The sequence below is a fragment of the Aquarana catesbeiana genome, linkage group LG10 (assembly GCF_042186555.1).
Source record: "Aquarana catesbeiana isolate 2022-GZ linkage group LG10, ASM4218655v1, whole genome shotgun sequence".
NCBI lineage: Eukaryota > Metazoa > Chordata > Amphibia > Anura > Ranidae > Aquarana > Aquarana catesbeiana.
In genome coordinates this window covers 258,357,297-258,382,534 of record NC_133333.1, presented here as the reverse complement: position 1 = coordinate 258,382,534, position 25,238 = coordinate 258,357,297, and the positions used below count along the sequence as shown (strand labels likewise).

The 25,238-nt window shown below is 42.1% G+C and overlaps 1 protein-coding gene across 3 annotated transcripts in view; it reads left to right on the top strand.

Annotated features, from left to right (window-relative positions):
• Nucleotides 1–25,238, top strand: part of AJAP1 (adherens junctions associated protein 1) — a 185,560-nt gene that overhangs the window by 83,958 nt on the left and 76,364 nt on the right. For all 3 annotated transcript variants that reach the window (XR_012236418.1, XM_073603695.1, XM_073603694.1), the window contains exon 3: nucleotides 14,512–14,757. Coding sequence is in view for 2 of the 3 variants with exons in the window: in XM_073603695.1 (XP_073459796.1) it covers nucleotides 14,512–14,757 (246 nt within the window). In the remaining variant the exon portion in view is untranslated. The remainder of the gene's footprint in view (nucleotides 1–14,511; nucleotides 14,758–25,238) is intronic.

Sequence of the window (25,238 nt, the reverse complement as noted above, 5' to 3'; positions counted from 1 at the left end):
GGACATCAATCCAGTTTTACTTTACACAACGTGGAATGGAAGACGCACAGCATGACTGGAGCACAACACGCTCGGCTTAAAGGGAAACTCAAATCTTTAAAAGTAGAATCATGGTCAATGCTAAAAAGTGCCGATATGACGCCATCGGTCAGCAGTAACAGTACACCGAATTGACTTTTTTTCTGAGCCCCACCACCAACTTTTACTGCATTTTACTAGGTGTTGATGCCGACAGTAGATCTAGTGATGGGGGGAAATCTAGTCTGCTTGATTTTTGAACTATCTATCTATCTATCTATCTATCTATCTATCTATCTATCTATCTATCTATCTATCTATCTATCTATCTATCTATCATGTTATTATGTAATATTATTATCACTATTATATTATAATATTTATTTATGTGTTTGTTTGTTTTTATATAAATATTTTATTTATGTGTTATCTATTTATTTTACTTCCAACTTTCTTCAGCAACAGTGGAGGAAATTGCAGATTGTGTAAATCTGCCCACTTACAAAGAAATGAAGGGTCTATAATTTTTATCATAGGTGTATTTTAAATGATAGAGGCAGAATATCAACCAAAAAAAAAAAAAAAAACCCAACGTGATACTAATGTTATAAACGGAGTTGCCGTTCGGTGAGTAAAAAAGGTATTTGATCCCCAAACAAAACATGACTTAGTGGTTGGTGGAGAAACCCTTGTCGGCAAGCACAGAGGTCAGACGTTTCTTGTAGGTGGTGACCAGGTTTGCACACATCTCAGGAGGGATTTTGGTCCACTCTTCTTTACAGATCTTCTCTAAATCCTTAAGGTTTCTTGGCTGTCGCTTGGCAACTCGAAGTTTCAGCTCCCTCCATAAATTTTCTATAGGATTTTCTTCCTCAAAAACATGGCGAATCCTCTTCCTCAAGAAGACACGTACAGTCATGCCAATGAACATCTAAATGATTCAGAGAAGGATTGGGAGAAAGTGCTATGGTCAGAAGAGACCAAAATTGAGCTCTTTGGCAACTCAACTCGTTGTGTTTGGAGGAAGAAAAATGCTGACTATTAACCCTAAGAACACCATCCCTACAGTCACACATCATCCCTACAGTCACACACGGAGGTGAAAACAGGATGCTTTGGGGCTGTTCCTCTGATAAAGGTACAGGCCGACTTTGCCGCATTGAGGGGCCAATGGACGGGGCCATGTATTGTAAAATCTTGGATGAGAACCTTCTTCCCTCAGCCAGAACACTGAAGATGGGTCATGGATGGGTCTTCCAGTATGACAATGACCCAAAACATACCGCCAAGGCAACAAAGGAGTGGCTCAAGAAGAAGCATATTAAGGTCATGGAGTGGCCTAGTCAGTCTCCAGATCCTAATCTTAAAAAAAATGTATGGAGGGAGCTAAAACTTCGAGTTGCCAAGTGACAGCCAAGAAACCTTAAGGATTTAGAGAAGATCTGTAAAGAAGAGTGGACCAAAATCCCTCCTGAGATGTGTGCAAACCTGGTCACCAACTACAAGAAATGTCTGACCTCTGTGGTTGCCAAAAAGGGTTTCTCCACCAACTACTAAGTCATGTTTTGCTTGGGGATCAAATACTTATTTTACTGTACTGTACTGGCACTGACCTAGATCAAACCTTGACCTAGGTATATTTTTGTATTTTTTTAAAACTATTTAATTATTATTATTATTTTATGGGGTTTTTTACACACACGCTTTTTTTTCTCTGACAGGAGAGAGAGGGAGAGATACAATGTATCTTTCACCTCCATTCACAAAGAGAGAAAACACAAGGGCCGAATTCACAGTGACTGATCTCTGTGGTAGCCAATCAGAGGCTATCACAGAGATCAGGTGACTCAGAATCAGGAGTTCTGGGTCCATACGGGGCCCGGGGCTCTTGGTGAGACCCCGGTCTCTGTGCTAGGAGTGCGCCACACAAAGGAAGTTACGGAAAAAAGCCCAGTTTAGTTGGGCCACATATTTGCATAGGCTCTGTGCCAAAGGGGTTAAAGACCACCAACAAAGAATGCGCCAAGGGGTTTAATACCACCTACAAGGACTGCGCCAAGGGGTTAAATACCACCAACAAGGACTGCGCCAAGGGGTTTAATACCACCTACAAGGACTGCGCCAAGGGGTTAAATACCACCAACAAGGACTGCATCAAGGGGTTTAATACCATCTACAAGGACTGCGCCAAGGGGTTAAATACCACCAACAAGGACTGCATCAAGGGGTTTAATACCACCTACAAGGACTGCGCCAAGGGGTTAAATACCACCAACAAGGACTGCGCCAAGGGGTTATATACTACCTACAAGGACCACGCCAAGGGGTTAAATACCACCTACAAGGACTGCGCCAAGGGGTTAAATACCACCAACAAGGACTGCACCAAGGGGTTAAATACCACCTACAAGGACCACGCCAAGGGGTTAAATACCACCTACAAGGACCACGCCAAGGGGTTAAATACCACCAACAAGGTCTGCTCCAAGGGGTTAAATATCACCAAAAGAAAGCTCTGTCTCAAACAAAATAAAATTATATAAAACTCAATGTTGCATAATGGAGTCATTATCAGTCAAACTATCACAGCACTGGAAACTGGTGATGAAAGGGTATCGGCTGGTACTCAAGTGATTAAGCTGTCTGCGTGTCTGGATTGAACCTGGGACAGGTTTGCTTCGAGGACTTGTTCAGAATGATTGGATTTTAAAACCTAAATTAAAAAAATAAAAAGTGCTGCGGTACATTCTGTAATTCTGTAATTGAATTGAATATTATGGTCCCTACAAATTAATAATTTACTTGTACTGAATCCAGGTGAAGACGGCTGTTGGAGAACTCATAAACGTTATAAGGAGTATTCCTCCGAATGTTGTAATATATTAGAATATTGACTCATATATAACCTTGCGTTTCCATTAGAAGAATTGCTCGGATGTATGGAAATAAATAATGTAAGTGGTGGAAGTACGGCGCGCAACTGCTAATGACTTATAGAGAGGAGGGCAGAACTTGGCTGTGGAGAGGAAAGCTTCTTCTACAGTCCCGGTCATTTTATTGTATTGAACGAAATCTAAGGAACGTCCCATTAATACCGTGTTCCCAGTACACCAGAATCTTGTCTGGATTGTTATCTCTGAGAAACAAATTTACCGAAAAGCTCCATCGCGTTATCCGCCTGGTAGCATTTGAGTTATTGGAGACGGATGGAGTAAAATTGCTCGTTCTTTTCAATAAATCCACTGAGTGGGTCTCTTTTTTTTTTACAGCTACATCTAACATCTACATCTGTCAGTGACACCCAGATTTCCTCAAATGTTACAAAGTATCTGAAGATTCTCTTAACAACAAAAAAGAAAAAACTGTTTAAAACTTTATCATACATCAGGAGCAAGATAGTAACAGTTTCTTTTTTTTTTTGGGTGATCTTTTAATGCATTATTGCACCTGGAACTGATATGAAGCACCCCCTTAGGCTGCTAGGTAATGTAATTTTGGGCTTCAGAGCCAAACTTGGAGCAGTGATTGATTGTTTTTGTCTGTTGATGGTTCCCTAAACCAGGTGTTTGATTTCTGCCACCTGTCTTTGGGAGAAGCTTCCAAACTATAGGGCAGATGACCAGTATGAATATTTAGTATTCATTATTTATTATTATTTTTTTATGCCCCAGCCTATCCCCAGAAGGAGGTGTCCATAAGGTGGCTTGGGATGTGAATGTTTGGGAAGTTCTGGGTGACTCCTCTTCGAGGAGGTTTCCAGTTTCCTAGGGGGTTCAGAGGTGAGTCAGGAGGAAGTAGACAGGAGACATTGCTGGAAGTTGCAGCAGAGGAGCTTTGAATGGAGGAGAGTGGAGGATATCAAGGAGGATAAATATCTACAGTGGAGTTTCCTTTCCAACATTTGGGATATACTCGATCTGGCTGGATCCTCCAAGGAAAGGAGTCTGCTGCTTTGCCCATCAAGGATATTTAACAGCAGAGGGGTTACTAGACCTGCAGGGGAGCGTCCATCCCAGCGGCTCGCTGAGAGGCTGAGACTGCCATCAGTCAAGGCAGCTGGCGGATCCAGACTTCGGAAGTCGGGATGATGCGCTGCCTCGACTCATAGCAGTGATGTAAGCGGAGAGAGCGGACTTCAGACCGCTCCCCGCTGAAAATGGGTCACAGGAGTGCAAAACGAATGACTAAAAAGCTCAGGCTGGACTTCTCCTTTAAGCATAGTATTGTTTTCTTATACAGTTTTGTGGTGTGATTGCAACCTTTGCGCATGTTTTTCATTTTCATGGGCCCCTCTTATTCTCACTCTATACCTCTTCCCTGGGCCAGTTGATAACCTCCCATGGCTTCCAATACCACTTCTACGCCGATGACACCCAGATCTATCTCTCCACTCCTCAACTCACCACCTCAATCTCCTCACTCATCTCGGTATGGATGTCACACCACTTCCTCAAACTCAATCTTTCTAAAACTGAGCTTGTTATATTTCCTCCTTCCCGGTCCCCCCCCATGACTTTACCATTAAGATCAACAGCACAACCATTGGTCCCTCCACACACGCCAGGGTACTGGGTGTAATCCTTGACTCTGACCTCTCCTTCAGCCCCCACATCCAATCACTGGCTAAATCCTGCGCCTTAACCTCCGCAACATCTCCAGAATTCCACCCTTCCTGACTAATGACACCACAAAGCAACTTATTCACTCCTTGATTATTTCCTGCCTTGACTACTGCAACTCTCTCCTTAATGGCCGACCCTTACACAGACTCCTCCCCCCTTTAGTTTATTATGAATGCTGCTGCTAGACTAATACACCTCACTAATCAATCCGTGACTGCTGCTCCTCTCTGCCAATCTCTTCACTGGCTTCCCCTCCCCCACCGTATAAAATTCAAAATGCTAACCACAACATACAAGGCCATCCGCAACATCGCCCCCATCTACATCACCAACCTCATCTGCAGATATTGCCCAAATCGCCCCCTCCGCTCCTCCCAGGACCTCCTGCTCTCTAGCTCCCTTGTTACCTCCTCTCCATGCTCGTCTTCAGGACTTCTCCAGAGCCTCTCCCATCCTCTGGAACTCTCTGCCCCGGTATGTCCGATCAGCCCCTAACCTGTCCACCTTCAGGAAATCCCTGAAAACTCACTTAATTCAGGGAAGCCCATCCCACACCCACCTAACAACTGTCCCCGAGCTACCCCCATCAAATCATTCCCCTCATCTATTACCTTTTGAACCACCACCCCTTCCTTTAGATTGTTAGCTCTACGAGCCGGGCCCTCCTGTCCCCTCTGTATTGAACTGTAATTGTGCTGTCCCCCCTCTACATTGTAAAGCACTGCGTAAACTGTTGGCGCTATATAAATCGTGTATAATAATAATAATGATAATTTTCCATTTATGTGGACTGATTTAATTACCCTCTTGGTGCATTTGCACTTTATGTTGTTCATCTCTTATTAAATAAGCACCACATTATCATATTTACTCTTAGGGGGCTGCTACCCCTAGGAGAGTTTCTGAGACAGGAAATTGCAGTCTGGGTCTCAGCAGGACCTGGGCTGAGGACCCGGGAAGACTGTTAAAGGAGTATTTGCTGATCAGTATCAGAGTCACTGGCTCTCATGAAGACATATCAGCATGCAAAGTTTAGAGCTGTCAGCTGCCATTTGCAGCCACTTTTTGTTGACCCTGTGGAGGGCGTCACTAAGTCAACTTTCATCCAATGAAGAGAGCTGATGGTTGTGATGTAGGAGTCCTGAAGTGTGTATGATATTTCGGTGCACACTTCCTCGGTGATAGTTATTTTAGATGCATGTTTCCATATGTTTATGTTTTACAATGTGACAATTAAGGTATTAAACAGAATGAAATCACAACTTGATAGATATCAAATATAATAATTGTGACAGACCACTTGGCACCCCGCTTGGGTGCTTCCGCCAAACAGTGTCTCCTGCCCTTCAAACCCTTCCAGCAGAGCTAATACCACCCCTTTTACCCCAAGCATCGCACACACACACAAAATATTGGGATAGAACTAAAGGAAAGACTGTTTATTGAAAAGAAATACAGTAATAAAAAAAGAAGGGTCAGTCACCAAAACATCACACAAAGGTTAGATAACAAAGTAGAGTTGACACCAGACTAATTCCATCATGTAGGAACCTCCAAAAGTTAGCCAAATTAGCCAACAGACAGAAACAATAGATGACTTAATTAACTCAATTAACAATGGGAATGCATACCTAGGAGGCACCCAATGGGAGAGACGCACTTAATAAACAGACTATAGCAGGAGACCCCCAGCATCAGGTTGCTTGAGCTGATTATATTTCGACCGTGTGTAGGCTCCATCAGACATTTTCCATCAGAATTTCCGATACACAAAATTTGAGATGTGGATCTCAAATTTTCCGACAACAAAATCCGTTCTCGTAAATTCTGACCATGTGTACACAATTCCGACGCACAAAGTTCCACGCATGCTCATAATCAAGCAGAAGAGCCGCACTGGCTATTGAACTTCATTTTTCTCGGCTCGTCGCACGTGTTGTACGTCACCGCGTTCTTGGCGATCGGAATTTCCGACAACATTTGTGTGACCGTGTGTATGCAAGACAAGATTGAGCCAACATCCTTCGGAAAAAAATCCATGGATTTTGTTGTCGGAATGTGCGATCGTGTGTACAGGGCATTAGAAGCAGTTAGAGGGTTCAACTGCCCAAAACCGGTTTTGGGAGTGAGAGCAATATTTCTAGAGCCATATTCCTGTTTAACTCTAAACTGATAACCTGTAAAGGCTTTTAAAGTGTCCCCTATGGACAAATGTAAGTACTGTAGTTTGTTGTTATTTCACTGGCACATGCAATGTTAAATCTTGACATGTTTGGTATCAATTTACTCAACACAACGTCATCTTTTATATTTTGCCAAAAAAAAATTGTATTTTGTGCTGTACAGAATGCCAGGGACAGTATATTTCCCCACTATTTGGGTTTGGCCTCTTTAACCACATGCCGACCGGGCCATAGACGAAAGACGGCTACAGCGCGGTCGGCTTATTCTGGGTGGGCGTCAATGGATGTCCTCACAGAATCGCGTGCCCTCTGGGGCGTGCACCCGGGAACATCCGTGATAGCGGAGCATCACTTGTAAACAAACCGGCTTCATGTCATGACGCCGGCTCCTCCCTCCCCTCTCTGTACCGATCGGTACAGTGTGAGAGTAGAGAGGGAGAGATCGGTTTCAGCGCTGTGGGCACTACAGATCCAGCCCACAGCGCTGCTCAGTGCCTATACTATGGCAATACTATGGCAATACTCTGCAATACTATGGCAATACTCTGCAATACTCTGCAATACTATGGCAATACTCTGCAATACTCTGCAATACTATGGCAATACTATGGCAATACTCTGCAATACTCTGCAATACTATGGCAATACTCTGCAATACTATGGAAATACTCTGCAATACTCTGCAATACTCTGCAATACTATGGCAATACTCTGCAATACTCTGCAATACTATGGCAATACTCTGCAATACTATGGAAATACTCTGCAATACTCTGCAATACTCTGCAATACTATGGCAATACTATGGCTATACTCTGCAATACTATGGCAATACTCTGCAATACTCTGCAATACTCTGCAATACTATGGCAATACTGTGGCAATACTCTGCAATACTATGGCAATACTCTGCAATACTATGGCAATACTATGGAAATACTATGGCAATACTATGGTGATACTATGGCTATACTCTGCAATACTATGGCAATACTCTGCAATACTCTGCAATACTCTGCAATACTATGGCAATACTATGGCTATACTCTGCAATACTATGGCAATACTATGGCAATACTCTGCAATACTATGGCAATACTCTGCAATACTATGGCAATACTATGGCAATACTCTGCAATACTATGGCAATACTCTCCAATACTATGGCAATACTATGGCAATACTATGGCAGTACTATGGCAATACTCTGCAATACTATGGCAATACTATGGCAATACTCTGCAATACTATGGCAATACTCTGCAATACTATGGCAATACTATGGCAATACTATGGCAGTACTATGGCAATACTCTGCAATACTATGCAATACTATGGCAATACTATGGCAATACTCTGCAATACTATGGCAATACTCTGCAATACTATGGCAATACTATGGCAATACTCTGCAATACTCTGCAATACTATGGCAATACTATGGCAATACTATGGCAGTACTATGGCAATACTCTGCAATACTATGCAATACTATGGCAATACTATGGCAATACTCTCCAATACTATGGCAATACTATGGCAATACTATGGCAATACTATGGCAGTACTATGGCAATACTCTGCAATACTATGCAATACTATGGCAATACTATGGCAATACTCTGCAATACTATGGCAATACTCTGCAATACTATGGCAATACTATGGCAATACTATGGCAATACTATGGCAGTACTATGGCAATACTCTGCAATACTATGGCAATACTATGGCAGTACTATGGCAATACTCTGCAATACGATGGCAATACTATGGCAATACTCTGCAATACTATGGCAATACTCTGCAATACTATGGCAATACTATGGCAATACTATGGCAGTACTATGGCAATACTCTGCAATACTATGGCAGCACTATGGCAATACTCTGCAATACTATGGCAATACTATGGCAATACTATGGCAATACTATGGCAGTACTATGGCAATACTCTGCAATACGATGGCAATACTATGGCAATACTCTGCAATACTATGGCAATACTCTGCAATACTATGGCAATACTATGGCAATACTATGGCAGTACTATGGCAATACTCTGCAATACTATGGCAGTACTATGGCAATACTCTGCAATACGATGGCAATACTATGGCAATACTCGCCAATACTCTCCCATTTCTCGCCAATACTCTGCAATAAATTTTAACAGAAACAAAGATTTTTTTTTTTTTATTTACTGAATTTTTGGTCTTTTTTGATTTATAGCGCAAAAAATAAAAAACCCAGAGGTGATTAAATACCACCAAAAGAAATCTCTATTTGTGTGAAAAAAGTTCAAACATTTCAAATGGGTACAGTGTTGCATGACTGAGTAATTGTCATTCAAAATGTGAGAGCACTGAATGCTGAAAATTGGTCTGGGCAGGAAGGGGGTTTAAGTGCCCGGTGGTCAAGTGGTTAAGGAAGAGGGTTTGGAGGTAATGTTGAGTACTCGGGGGTTCTCACCCATGGAGGGTAAGGTGTTACAAGGTTGTCAGGCTGTAGAGAAGAAGACTGACTGTCAGTACTCTCTGTGTTGCTTAGTCCTTATTAGAAATTTTGGAGGTGCGAATAGTTTTGGTGGGAAGAACCTCTAAACCCTGATTACAGGTTCTCTGAGGGTTCAGGTAACCCTGAAGGAGATACCTGGAGTCCAAAAAAGGAAGAGGAAACAGCTGTCAGTGAGAGAAAATGCTGGACACACCTGAGTGAGCAGGTTGAACTCAGCTTGGGATTTCCCAGAACACACAAAAAAAATGGACCAGCGCTGTTCCCATAAGCAACACACAAAATATGTCTGTATAAAAAGTTCTTTTAGCTCTAGGTACTGCAGATCCCTCAAGAATCCACAGGGTGGCGGACTTGATCTGAAATGTACAAAGAAAAGAGAGCGCAAGGCTGCCCTAGTGTGATATTGTTTAATGCTAAAAATGTGAATTCAAGTTAAAAGGGTTACACTCACAAACACGGATCTGAAAATCGCATGTACAGCAAGGTGGATGTCTCCTCTCCTGGCCTGAATGAATGGGTTGGCTCCCAAAGGCGAGTGATGTGGATGGGGGATGTCATCGTGTCAGGCTGTGTTTGCTGTGAGACACGCGCACGGTCCAGCCGGCGCTGCGTGACGTCACTCGCGGCCATGAATGGAAGACCCAGTGAGTGAAGTAACTCCTCCTGGCTAGCAGAGCGGTTGCCACGACAACATGTTTCGGAGGCACGGCCTCCTTCTTCAGGACCTGAATTCGCATTTTTAGCATTAAACAATATCACACTAGGGCAGCCTTGCGCTCTCTTTTCTTTGTACATTTCAGCTTGGGATCTGGCTATGGTTCCTGAATTGTGAAAACCTCCTCCCTGATGACGGGAAACCCGAAAACCCCGGAGCAGGGCTGGTATGGTGGTGGTGTGCCATTGCCTTGTTTTTGGCCATTTGAACCAGACTTTCGGACTGTTTTGTGTTCATTTTGCTGCAAATAAGCTGTTTGTTTTCTGGTATGTTTACATGTTCAGTAAAGACCGTCACTTTTAGAAGCGGCTGCTGGTGAACTCAGCCCCTCCACGTGATAATGCACTAGCGTATTGTTTTCTAAAAATCTGCGTTTGATAAACGGCTGCGAAAATATCGTGTGACATAAAATATTGCAACAGCCACCATTTTATTCTCCAGGGCTTCTGCTTTCAGAAAATAAATCATGTTCCGGGAGTTCTATGTCATTTTCTACAGAAAAAAATGCTGATGTGTGTGGAAAATTAAAAAGTTGGCCCAGTCAGCATGTGATTAATGTAATCCGCAGCTGACTGCAACATCAGCCAAACCCAAAGTCATGTGAAGGCTTCATAAGGCCCCATACACACTATTAGATTTTCTGCAGATTTTTGTCTTCAGATTTACCAAAACCATATAATATGGAGGTCGAACCTTAAGAGTATCAATTTGTATGCAATCAGGCAGTCCCTTGCACTACACGGTTTTGGTAAATCTGAAGACAAAAATCTGCACAAAATCTAATAGTTTGTATATGGGGTCTAAGTACGGTCCTGAGACTCAAGCTTGAGAAATCCCCACTAGGTGCTTATATACAATTATCAGAATGCTATCAATGGTAAAGGTTTTAATATATTATTAGAGCCAATGGACATAGCGTAATCCAGGTGTCTGAATTTCAGCACCATCGTTAGGTTCAGTTACTTCTCAGTCCAGGACTATTGGATGAAACATTTAGCTCAAGGTAACTATTAGGCCAATACTTTGGATAAATTTATTTTAAGCATCAAGGGTTCATGGGTAAAATCCTACAGGCTGGTTGTACCCAAGTTGATCGCTCAATCAACTTGGTACATTCGGCCTGCCCATACATGGCTCGAATCTTGGCCTGTCCCTCCTGAACTGGCCAAGATTTGAACCGTCTATGGCTGGCTTTAGGCTGGGAGTTAAAGGTTCAGTCTACTCTATCTTACCTTGCCTTTTGATAAATGATGTAAAGTTGAACCCCTGGACATTTTATTATTTTTCACAGCTACTCTATCAGTGAGATCTTTGTGTTTGCGTGTTTGAATGAATACCTGCTGTGGTCATGGTGGGAGGTTCCCAACCCCCCTGCTGGATTTGTTATGTATTATATATGGATATTGTGACAAGGATGCAGCAGTTTGGTGACACCTAGGGTTCTCACCCATGCAAGTTGAGGAATTCCAGCATGTGTGCCTCATTGGAAGAAAAGTGACCTTTCAGTTTTCTACAATATTAGTACACTCTGGTTATGGGTCCTGCAGTCCCGAAGGCTTTATAGAGTATTGAGATTAGTAAATCCTGGTATGGATCCTGGAGCCCTAAAGCTTTGTAGAGTATTTAGTGGGGTGAAGCCTCCAATGCTGGGTCCATGTTTATATAGCTATTGCTCCATATAACTATTGTGACAGGGATGCACTGGTTTGGTAGCACCTAGGGTTCACACCTATGCAAGGTGAAGAGTTCCAGGATGTGCGCCTCATTAGAAGAAAACTGGCCTTTCAGTTTTCTCCAAGATTAGTAAATCCTGGTATGGGTCCTGCAGCCCGAAGGCTTTATAGATCATTGAGATTAGTAAATCCTGGTATAGGTCCTGGAGCCTGAAGGCTGCATAGAGTATTGAGATTAGTAAATCCTGGTATGGGTCCTGGAGCCTGAAGGCTTTATAGAGTATTGAGATTAGTAAATCCTGGTATCGGTACTGGAGCCTGAAGGTTTTATAAAATATTGAGATTAGTAAATCTTGGCATCAGTCCTGGAGCCTGAAGGCTTTATAGAGTATTGAGATTAGTAAATCTTGATGTGGGTCCTGGAGCCTGAAGACTTTATAGAGTATTGAGATTAGTAAATCCTGGTATGGGTCCTGGAGCCTGAAGGCTTTATAGAGTATTGAGATTAGTAAATCCTGGTATGGGTCCTGGAGCCTGAAGGCTTTATAGAGTATTGAGATTAGTAAATCCTGGTATCGGTCCTGGAGCCTGAAAGCTTTATAGAGTATTGAGATTAGTAAATCTTGAGGTGGGTCCTGGAGCCTGAAGGCTTTATAGAGTATTGAGCTTAGTAAATCCTAAGGTGGGTCCTGGAGCCTGAAGACTTTTTAGAGTAGTGAGATTAGTAAATCCTGGTATGGGTCCTGGAGCCTGAAGGCTTTGAAGAGTATTGAGTAGATTGAATCCTCCAACGCTGGGTCCATGTTTTGATAGTGACCAGCACCTGTTGATCATGCAGGGTCTGGTCACAATAAAAACATGGACCCAGTGTTAGAAGCTTCATCTCTCTCAATACTCAGGCCTTATGTTATTGGAGCTCTTCAAAGATTGGGGCTTCTCCCTCCCAAGGAGACTGTTGTTCTTCCAGGGAGCAACAGGTGTTTGCAGGCACACTGGGAGTCTTTCCATCTCGACCTGTCTGACCGGAGAGAGATTAGACCTGACCAGCCTGTAGCGTAAAAGTTGACTGTCCATATGGAAAACAGGCAGAGGGTCTGAGCTCAACCATATAACCAGGAGGCTGAAATCGGGTATAATGATGTGAGGCTGAAAATCACTACATAGGAGAATCATACTTTTTTAAAAATTTTCAGCTGCTTCCTGGTTTCTGGCCTAGGCCAAAATGATGTCATACATCCCAGGAGTCTTCATGGGAGGAGGGGCCTTCGCAGCTAAGCGCGCCCTCCCACATGCATGCCTGAGCTAAGGGCAGATGGATTCCAGGAAGTAAATATTACATGAATCATCTGAACTTACTCAAGATGGTTTTAGCTAGAAATGCTAGGGGGGTGTTTTTCAAAGTGATTTCAAAGCAAAATAAAGCATAGAGACATGGATGGATGGGGAAGGTGGAAGGATGGATGGAGACATGGATGGATGGGGGAATAGAAGGATGGATGGAGACATGGATGGATAGGGAAGTGGGAGGATGGATGGAGACATGGATGGATGGGGACGTGGAAGGGTGGATGGAGACGTGGATGGATGGGGAAGTGAAAGGATGGATGGAGACATGGATAGAGACATGGATGGGGAAGTGGAAAGATGGATGGACACATGGATGGATGGGGAAGTGGGAGGATGGATGGGGAAGGGGGAGGATCGATGGAGACATGGATGGAGAGGATGGATGGGGAAGTGGAAGGGTGGATGGAGACATGGATGGATGGGGAAGTGGAAGGATGGATGGAGACATGGATGGAGAGGATGGATGGGGAAGTGGAAAGATGGATGGATGAGGACGTGGAAGGGTGGATGGAGACATGGATGGATGGGGAAATAGATGGATGGATGGGGAAGTAGAAAGATGGATGGAGACATGATCAATGGGGAAGTGGAAGGATGGATGGAGACATGGATGTTGAAATGGATGGATGGGGAAGTGGAAAGTTGCATAAACACATGGATGGATGGGGACATGGAAGGATGGATGGAGACATGGATGGATGGGGAAGTGGAAGGATGGATGGAGACATGGATGGATGGGGAAGGTGGAAGGATGGATGGAGACATGGATGGATGGGGAAGTTTGGATGGATGGAGACATGGATGGATGGGGAAGTGGAAGGATGGATGGAGACATGAATGGATGGGGAAGGTGGAAGGATGGATGGAGACATGGATGAATGGGGGGGGGGTTCTTGCTTTGAGTAATACAAATGAATGACATGGCGTTTTTGGTGCTCAGATGCAGTTTAGTTCCGCTCTTTTTTTTCAGGTAATAAATAATGTTTTACTTTATTGAGTCTTTGTTGCTAATTTAATGTAATAGATGATTAAAGTTTGCTGTCTATTATTTTGAAATCCATTCAAACCCTGTCCAAGGCATGCCGGAGTTTGGGAGGGAGAGAAGGAGCACCTGGAAGGGATGAAATCTGCGATTAAGCGGTATCCTGCGTCCTCCTAATTATCCCAATCTAAGTCAGACGTAAACTGACACAGCGGGATCCGCTTATCTCTAGTAGCTGCTCTTCTGTAAGGAAAACAATAATACAAAATCCAAACTATCAACTCAGAACATAAAATGTATCCTACGGAGACCCCCTGACCCTGAGATTACCTAAAGTCACCCCGCCATCCCATCCCCCCCACCCTTTGTACTCCTCACTGTAAAAGTTTTCCTTCTAAATCATCCGAAGTTCTTTTTGTAACTATTTATTCTTCTTTTTTTTTTCCCTCTCCAGCTGCGCACAAAGTGGAAACGCTCGGCGGAACAGCCACCAGCGAAAAATTAATCAGCAGGAAGAGAGCTGCCAAAATCTAACGGACTTTACCCCGGCGCGGGTCCCCAGCAACATCGACATCTTTACCGCCTACAACGAGACCCTGCAGTGTTCCCACGAGTGCGTCCGGACCCCCGTGCCTGTATATACCACCGAGGAGACGCTACACCAAACTGCGGCGTACAAGACGGCCTTCAATGGCAATAGGTAAGAGGCTGATCGTTTGGGGCGATTCTCAAGACGTTTTTTTTTTTAATGAATCTGTTATCGTTCAGTATTTGTGTGTATTATTAAATAAAGTACGGTAGCTTTTTATAGTGTTTATAATTTTTTTTTGTATATACGGTATATATCCTCTATATGTTTGTTTATATATTTATATACATGTTATATGTATTATATTTGTATTTACAGTATATATTTATATAGTAGAATTACGAAGTAGCATTATATAGTATTTATAAGTATTTATTTTTTATATTTATATATACTCTATATATTTATTTATATATAAATATATATGTTATATACATTATAGTTGTATTTACAGTATATATTTATATAGTAGATTGAAAAGTAGCATTTTATAGTATTTATAATATTTCATAATCAGTATCATTAAAGTATGATATAAATCTATTATTTATACATAAATCTATGCAGATGAACTCATATGAGTTGATCTTAATTCTTACTCTAAACTATCTATCTATCTATCTATCTATCTATCTATCTATCTATCTATCTATCTATCTATCTATCTATCTATCTATCTATCTATCTATCTATCTAGGTACAATCTATGTATCTATCCATCCATCCATACAGGGCTGGGACAAGGGGTGGGTAAGAGGGGTGGCTGTCCTGGACACTGTGGTATCATGTGAGGTGGGGGTGGGGGCCGCAAGAAGATTTCAGGGGAAGGGATTTGTGTTGGTAGCGGGAATGTTGGGGGGGGTCAGTAGGGGGTAAGTATTGTTCCAGGAGGGGAAATTTGGGGGTGGGGTGCTAAGAGTGGTGAGTAAGGGGGATTTGTGTTGGGGGGGGAGATGGGGGGGGATTTGTGCTAGGAGGGGGGGTTAAGGGGGAATAGTGCTGGGAGGGGGGATTTGGGGGTCATTAGTGTTGGGAGGTGGGATTTGGGGGTCATTAGGGCTAGGAAGGGGGATTTGGGGGTCATTAGTGCTGGGAGGGGGGATTTGGGGGTCATTAGTGCTGGGAGGGAGGATTTGGGGGTCATTAGGGCTAGGAAGGGGGATTTGGGGGTCATTAGTGCTGGGAGGGGGGGTTTGGGGGTCATTAGTGCTGGGAGGGGGGATTTGGGGGTCATTAGTGTTGGGAGGGGGGATTTGGGGGTTATTAGGGCTAGGAAGGGGGATTTGGGGGTAATTGGTGCTGGGAGGTGGGATTTGGGGGTCATTAGGGCTAGGAAGGGGGATTTGGGGGTCATTAGTGCTGGGAGGGGGCATTTGGGGGTCATTAGTGCTGGGAGGGAGGATTTGGGGGTCATTAGGGCTAGGAAGGGGGATTTGGGGGTCATTAGTGCTGGGAGGGGGGATTTGGGGGTCATTAGTGCTGGGAGGGGGGATTTGGGGGTCATTAGTGTTGGGAGGTGGGATTTGGGGGTCATTAGGGCTAGGAAGGGGGATTTGGGGGTCATTGGTGCTGGGAGGGGGGATTTTGGGGTCATTAGTGCTGGGAGGAGGGATTTGGGGGTCATTAGTGCTGGGAGGAGGGATTTGGGGGTCATTAGTGCTGGGAGGGGGGGATTTGGGGGTCATTAGTGCTGGGAGGGGGGATTTGGGGATCATTAGTGCTGGGAGGGGGGATTTGGGGATCATTAGTGCTGGGAGGGGGGTTTTGGGGGTCATTAGTGCTAAGAGGGAGGATTTGGGGGTCATTGGTGCTAGGAGGGGGGATTTGGGGGTCATTGGTGCTAGGAGGGAGGATTTGGGGGTCATTGGTGCTAGGAGGTCATTAGTGCTAGGAGGGGGAATTTGGGGGTCATTAGTGCTAGGAGGGGGGATTTGAAGTGGGGGTGAGAAGATGTGTACTAGGAGGGGAAATTTTAGAGGTAGAGGATTTGTGCTAGGAGGGGCAAACATTTTTTTTGGGGGGGGGGCATTTGAACTTGGGGGGATTTAGGGATGGAGGGTGCATTTTGGCATGTTCGCCCTGGGCTCTTGATGACCTTGTCCCACCACTGTATTTATCTATTCATATCTATCTATCTATCTATCTATCTATCTATCTATCTATCTATCTATCTATCTATCTATCTATCTATCTATCTATCTATCTATATCTTGAGTTTAGAATTGAAGTTCTTCTTATATTTCTTTGTGAAATCCACTAGAAGGGATCTCTCCATGAATAACTAAAGGCAAATAGACGGTGCAGTTTGCAAGTGCAGTTGCCCCAGAGCTTAGTAAAGAAGATGAAGCTTCACTTTGCAAAGAACACCCAATCACACGCAAGGAAAAAAAAAAAACAGCATTCCCCTCATTTACTAAGATCTGGAGCAACTGCACCTTCTAGAGTGGGACTGCACTTGCAAAGTGAACAGTCTATTTGCCTTTAATAAATCCCCCCCTTAGAGAAGCACTCTGGGCCGTGTTTTATTTTAACACTTCAGCTCCACACTCAGACTACATTGTAATTATTATTTATCTTTACTTCCTCCCTGGATAATGACTGTATACAAGTTTTATTTAATGGAAGAAGAATTTAATAGAAGACAATTAGCATACAATTAAAAATTTGATGTGTAATTGTACTTAGAAATAGAACAAGAGCGGCTTTAATGATTAGACATTAATGTAATTATTTTGTAGCGCTTTCCTGTCGTAATTCACAAACGCTGTTTAGCAGGCAACAAAAATAATTAATTTGATTAGAAATTGTACATATACACCGTATGTATGTATATATATACACACACACATTACACCGTATATATTGCTCATTTGTCATATTTATAGAAGATGGAAAATCTAGACAATACAGCTGATCCTGGAACTAGTATTGACATTTCTTTTAAGATTTTAAATATTCTTATATCTATTTTTACATTTAAGCTATTAAATGAGTGTATGTGAATCTATGAATGGTGCATATGTAATGAAGTAATACAATTCATGTTTTTTTTCTCTTGATCAACAAATAGTAATAATAATAATAATATTAATAGTAATAACAACAATAATGATAATAAATAATAATAATAATAATATGATCATGATGATTGTTGTTATTATTATTATTATTATTATTATTATTATTACTACTATTATTAGTATTATTAGTAATAGTAATAATAATAATATGATTATGATGAGTGTTGTTGTTATTATTATTACTATTATTATTAGTATTATTAATAATAATGATAATAATAATAATTACAATAAGATGACTCTTATTGTTATTATTATTATTATTACTATTATTAATAACAATAATAACAATAATAATAATAGTAATAATAATAATAATAATAATAATAATGCTATGATTATGGTGATTGTTGTTTTTGTTATTATTAATATTATTATTTTTATTATTTTAAAAACTACATTTATTAATGCAAAAATGGTGCAACCAGAATATTCACAGCTCAGTATCGATTTTTTTTTTATACAATTTCTGTCACAATTTTTTTATCGTAACATGCATAATTTTTCACTTGAAATGGAATTACTTCTCCTTCTCATTTATATTAAAACCTTTTTGTGACTTAACTATAACACCCAACAAAAAAAACCTGATAACATATTATCTATGTTGTAAACACACTACTCCACTATTGGCATCTCTGCACTTGAGTTCCACAGGCTGCACACTGGGGTCCTTTTATAACCCCGCACTTCCTGCTGGATTTTTAAATTAATTTTCTGTTTTGTTTTTTTTTTTATTTACATTTTGAGAATGCAGCTGGAGGAGTAGAACGCTCACTTTGCTGCAGGAAAATATTAGGAACCCATAGGAAAGAAAAAAAAAGTTAAAAGGCTTTGTATTAATTTTATTTTAGTTGTAAGATGATATAAAGTCCTTTTTTTTTTACACAACAATGCCACTTAGACCTATATACAATGAACCTTTTAGTGTAGATGTACAGTATCTCACAAAAGTAAGTACACCCCTCAGTCACATTTGTGTAAATCTTTTCTTCTATCTTTTCATGTGACAACACTGAAGAAATGACACTTGTCTACAATGTAAAGTAGTGAGTGTACAGCTTGTATAACAGTGTAAATTTGCTGTCCCCTCAAAATAACTCAACACACAGCCATTAATGTCTAAACCGCTGGAAACAAAAGTCAGTACACCCCTAAGTGAAAATGTCCAAATTGGGTCCAATTAGCCATTTTCCCTCCCCGGTGTCATGTGACTCGTTAGTGTTACAAGGTCTCAGGTGTGAATGGGGAGCAGGTGTGTTAAATTTGGTGTTATCGCTCTCACTCTCTCATACTGGTCACTGGAAGTACAACATGGCACCTCATGGCAAAGAACTCTCTGAGGATCTGAAAAAAAGAATTGTTGCTCTACATAAAGATGGCCTAGGCTATAAGAAGATTGCCAAGACCCTGAAACTGAGCTGCAGCACGGTGGCCAAGACCATACAGCGGTATAACAGGACAGGTTCCACTCAGAACAGGCCTCGCCATGGTCCACCAAAGAAGTTGAGGTCACGTGCTCAGCGCCATATACAGAGGTTGTCTTTGGGAAATAGACATATGAGTGCTGCCAGCATTGCTGCAGAGGTTGTAGGGGTGGGGGGGTCAGCCTGTCAGTGATCAGACCATACGCCGCACACTGCATCAAATTGGTCTGCATGGCTGTCCTCCCAGAAGGAAGCCTCTTCTAAAGATGATGCACAAGAAAGTCCACAAACAGTTTCCTGAAGACAAGCAGACTAAGGACATGGATTACTGGAACCATGTCCTGTGGTCTGATGAGACCAAGATAAACCTATTTGGTTCAGATGGTGACAAGCGTGTGTGGGGGCAACCAGGTGAGGAGTACAAAGACAAGTGTGTCTTGTCTACAGTCAAGCATGGTGGTGGGAGTTTCATGGTCTGGGGCTGCATGAGTGCTGCCGGCACTGGGGGGCTACAGTTCATTGAGGGAACCATGAATGCCAACATGTACTGTGATGTACTGAAGCAGAGCATGATCCCCTCCCTTCAGAGACTGGACCGCAGGGTAGTATTCCAACATGATAACCACCCCAAACACACCTCCAAGACCACCACTGCCTTGCTAAAGAAGCTGAGGGTGAAGGTGATGGACTGGCCAAGCATGTCTCCAGACCTAAACCCTATTGATCATCTGTGGGACATCCTCAAACAGAAGGTGGAGGAGCGCAAGGTCTTTAACATCCACCAGCTCTGTGATGTCGTCATGGAGGAGGGGAAGAGGACTCCAGTGACAACCTGTGAAGCTCTGGTGACCTCCATACCCAAGAGGGTTAAGGCAGTGCTGGAAAATATTGACACTTTGGGCCCAATTTGGAGATTTTCACTTAGGGGTGTACTGACTTTTGTTGCCAGCGGTTTAGACATTAATGGCTGTGTGTTGAGTTATTTTGAGGGGACAGCAAATTTACACTGTTATACAAGCTGTACACTCACTACTTTACATTGTAGACAAGTGTCATTTCTTCAGTGTTGTCACATGAAAAGATAGAAGAAAAGATTTTCAAAAATATGAGTAAGGGGTGTACTAACTTTTCTGAGATCCTGTATGTAGATAACTGATTAAGCCAGACAACCCCACCTCTGTGTGGATAGAAAGAGGGAGTGGCTGCATTTTCTTGCAGTCTGTGTAATCTGATCTCCCTGCTGTAAGATCTGCTAGTTAGCAGAGCTGTAGAATGAGATGATTCTTTGATTCCATCACCTGCTGGGGTAATTTGTTGTATCAATACAGTATTTAATACAGAATGCACCCATGACACAGGGTTCCCAGAGCATTATGGGTTAGCTACAGAGACAACAAAGCGAACTTGCTAACTTTTAAATCTTCCCTCTCTGATTAAAACTTCTTATTGAACCCGCTTATCAGGCAGACGTGGAGGGGGCAGGGAGCAGAGGAGTAAACGCTCTGACTTATTCATCATAATTAATTCAGCCTGAGCTTTTGAGCTCTGTAATCAATAGACAACCCAATACAGGCTCAAACAAGTAAACATGTAAAAAATAAGCCAAGAGCTCCATCTGCTGGTTTGCTGTGAGAATATAAAAATATGCAACTGAAAAATTTTATAACTATATATATATATATATATATATATATATATATATATATATATATAATTTTTTTTTAAACTGGTAGTTATATATATATATATATATCTATATATATATATATATATATATGTATATATATATATAGATATATATATATAAATTTTATATTTTTTTTTTTTTTTTTAATGCATGTTTTAATCTGGACTATAATAAATAATGTAAAATATACTGTCCCCTTAATAAGGATGAACTTTTATCCATATTATTTTTTTCCCCCAATAACTGCTGTTCCGGGTAACTTTCAAATCACGGAGACAGTGAGATATAAGTTTGGTTGCGGAGAGAGAAGAGCGCGCCATGAAGGTTCATTTTATAGATATGATGTAGTGTGTATCTCGCTCTGTCCTCTGCAGGAAATGAGCTGCGAGCGGTGACAGGCTCATGACAGTAATTTTCTAGGATAGACAGCCGGGCAAAAAAAAAAATCAAGGCCGTTCCATCTGCAGCTTACAGGAGAAAAAAAAATCCTTTCTGACTGTTCTGACCTTACGGTGTGTTTGTGCCTTCGGTGTGTCAGGCGTTTGGTTTTCAGTATTATTTACGGTTTCTTAAACTATTGCCAATGAAATCCATTTTCAAAGCAAAGTCATAACATTGTTGCAGTTGTTATTAAAGATACTCGGGGGGGGCTTCAATTAAAGCACTACCAATAACAGTTTTCTGGCGCTATTCAAAAATCACTACCGTGGGTTTCGGTATCTTTACCAACGTGTGCTGCAGATTAGCGTAGTAATAGCGCCACTTTGTAAAAGTTAAATTAAGGTAAAAGGTCAATTATTGCATCAAATGAAAAAAATAATTACCTCCAGATCATAGAAACCAAGGTGAGGCATCTAAGCACTAACCAATATTCACCAGAGCCCCTGATGGTGGGGATGGGTTTTGCTGTCTGTTAGTACCAGGTTGCGGATATCAGGATCACCCCACCGGAAGGTGAGCAAGCCGGGGCGGGTTCAGTAGCAGATATAGCAAGTTGGGATCAGGCAGAAGCGTAGTCAGTAAACAAGCCAAAAGGTCAGTAACAAGTGGTTTTAGGTTGGGATCAAGGGGAAGCATAGCCAAGCAACAAGCCAAAGGTCAGTAACGAGTGGTTGCAGGTTGAGATCAAGGGGAAGCATAGTCAAGGAACAAGCCAAAGGTCAGTAACGAGCGGTTTCAGGTTGGGATCAAGGGGAAGCATAGTCAAGCAACAAGCCAAAGGTCAGTAATGAGTGGTTGCAGGTTGGGATCAAGGGGAAGCATAGTCAAGGAACAAGCCAAAGGTCAGTAACGAGTGGTTGCAGGTTGGGATCAAGGGGAAGCGTAGTCAAGGAACAAGCCAAAGGTCAGTAACGAGTGGTTGCAGATTGGGATCAAGGGGAAGCGTAGTCAAGGAACGAGCCAAAGTAAAGAGTGATAAGGACAGCTGCAGGTACACAAAGGAGAATATCGACTGGAGAGTGCACAATAATCTGGCAAACAGGAAGTGCAAAGGCCTTCTTTAAATAGGAAGTTGATAGGAGGAGCAAACAGTTCAAGGTTCACCAGTAACAAGGCACAAGGCAGGATTATCCAAAGGGTCAGGTCAGAGATGTCCAGGACCATGGGTTCAGTTCTCAGTCCTGACATTGGGTGTCCCCAAACCTAGGGTAATGTAATAGGTTACTCCAACTTACCCCAACATTTCATGGTTTAATTCTAATCTGTCACCACCTATCAGGTATCTTAGGTGCTTGAGACCAATGAAGAGTGGGCTTCCCTTGCAGATAAGTTCCAGACTCTCCTGGAGATGGGACAGGAAGAGTCAGGCCCAAAGTAGCACAGGTTGCCTGTACAGTTGCTTGCAGACAGGGTTCAGAAACACAACTGAAGAGCTTCGGGGCTGCTGCAGGCAGATGGCGCCTGTGAGATGTAGCAGGTAACTAGGGTCACAAAGACAGAGGGTAGTCAGTACAAGTCAGAGTTCGGTGCCAGGTGGGTAGCAGAGGAGACAAGGTCAGGCGGAAGCCGAAGTCAAGATAGGTAGCAAGCTGAGGAGATTTGCTAAACAAGCTGAGGTCAAGGTCAGGAAGCAGGCAGGTCTGGAGCAAGCTGGGTCGGTAATCAGGAATCACAGGAAACAGCAAACATGGGAATGTTGTTAACAGCTGAAGATCAAACAGCACTTCAGCCAAGGGTTGACTATCTGATAAAGGCCCAGGTGATGTGCTGGCCGAGATGCTGGGTCCTAGAGCCCCTCTCTCCTGCTCTCACAAATGCTGGGTCCTAAAGTCCTCCTGCTCTGACAGATGCTGGGTCCTAAAGTCCTCCTCCTCTGACAGATGCTGGGTCCTAAAGTCCGCCTGCTCTGACAGATGCTGGGTCCTAGAGTCCTCCTGCTATTGGTGCCCTGACACCACCATTTACTTCCAGTGAGGCAACTCAGCATCATGACGGGCCAATAGGAAGGTGCGAAAGTTGAGAGGGGCAGTCTCGATCTTTCCATTTTGCTATAACGCCATCAAGCAATTCATGATTAATAATTAATGAGCTGGAATAACAAGGCCAAAAGAAAACGTCTCTCTGTTCACATCTGAACGCCAAAAACACTATTTGTTGATCAAGATAAAAAAAAACAAAAAAACATGGTAATAAAAATAATACGTGCTCCATCTCTGTGGATGTGTGATTGTTGTGATTGGACAAATAGTACTTACCTAATGTGCAGTGTGTATTGAAAGCCTACAGTTGATAGGTGTCTGGTGCTACTTAAATGGTTTTCGAGGGAATTTACTCCCCATTTAATCGTCAGTTAATACGTTCATTAAAACTATTGTGTCTATTCAACGGAAAATGCTCAATGAATCTTCCAAATCAGATCGAAGTCAAAAGGTGTTCACAACAGCAGAACTGTTTTTAATGGTTTGTATATTTTTTTTTTTAATCTTTATTTATACATTTGAAAAATAACAAAGCAGGACAGCGGAGACACGATGATAACATAGGCCAGCCTGTACATGATCCCATAGGTGTTAGCCAACCAATCCCCCCAGAAGAATCACGTCTTCAAAGGTGCCTCGGGAGAACCACTTCAAATGACAAATCTAGTATATTGGGCATCGGTGTCATAAGGAACAATAAATAATAAACATCAGCGGAGGAACTCAAAATGAGGGTCTACGTAAGTCTCTGTAAATATAAATTGAAATTTTCATTTAAGGAAATAACAGAGACATGTGCGGTTCGTTTCGTTCCGAATTGAAATTTGGACACATTTTCATTTTTTAATTACAATGGTACCGAATTTAAACGAATCCAAAATAACAAAAAAAAATTCCAACGGAATTCAAATTTGAATAGTTTTCGAATTAATATATGTTTTCGAAATCAAATTGTTTTTCAAGTTTCCCTAGAGAATAAAATAGAATAGAAAATAATGGAATAGAATAGAAAAAAAAAAATAATAGAATAGAAAAGAATATAACAGAAAATAAAAGAATGGAATATAATAGAGTACAAAGGAATATAAAGGAATAGAATAGAAAAAAAAATTGAATAGAAAAGAATTCAAATAAGTTTTTGAATTCGGGTAAGTTTTTGAATTTGAATCGTTCTTGAAATCAAATTGTTTTCGAATTTCCATAGAGAATAAAATAGAATAGAAAATAACCGATTCCCGACCGGCGCATGCCGATGTACGTCGGCAGAATGGCACGGCTGGGCAAATGGACGTACCCGTATGTCCCTTTAAATTTGCCACCGTGCCATTGCGTGCGCGCCACCGGACGGGAGCTCCGTGAGTCAGGTCGCGGGCCCCGCGGACTCGATTACCGTGGGGATACCCACGATCGACTCACGGAGAGGAAGGACGGGGAGATGCTAATGTAAACAAGCATCTCCCTGTTCTGCCTAGTGACAGTGTCACTGATCTCTGCTCCCTGTCATCGGGAGCAGAGATCAGTGACGTGTCACACATAGCCACGCCCCCCCCACAGTTAGAAACATTCCCCAGGACATACTTAACCCTTACACTGCCCCCTAGTGGTTAACCCCTTCACTGCCAGTGTCATTCACACAGGAATCAGTGCATTTGTATAGCACTCATTGCTGTATAAATGGTCCCAAAATTTGTCAAACATGTCATAATGTCGCAGTCACGATAAAAATCTCTGATCGCCGCCATTACTAGTAAAAAAAAAAAAAAATATTAATAAAATGCCATAAAACTATCCCGTATTTTGTAAACGCTATAACTTTTGCGCAAACCAATCAATAAACGCTTATTGCGATTTTTTTTTTTACCAAAAATATGTAGAAGAATACGTATCGGCCTAAACTGAGGGAAAAGAAATGTTTTTTTAAATATTTTTTGGGGATATTTATTATAGCAAAAAGTAAAAAATATTGCGTTTTTTTCAA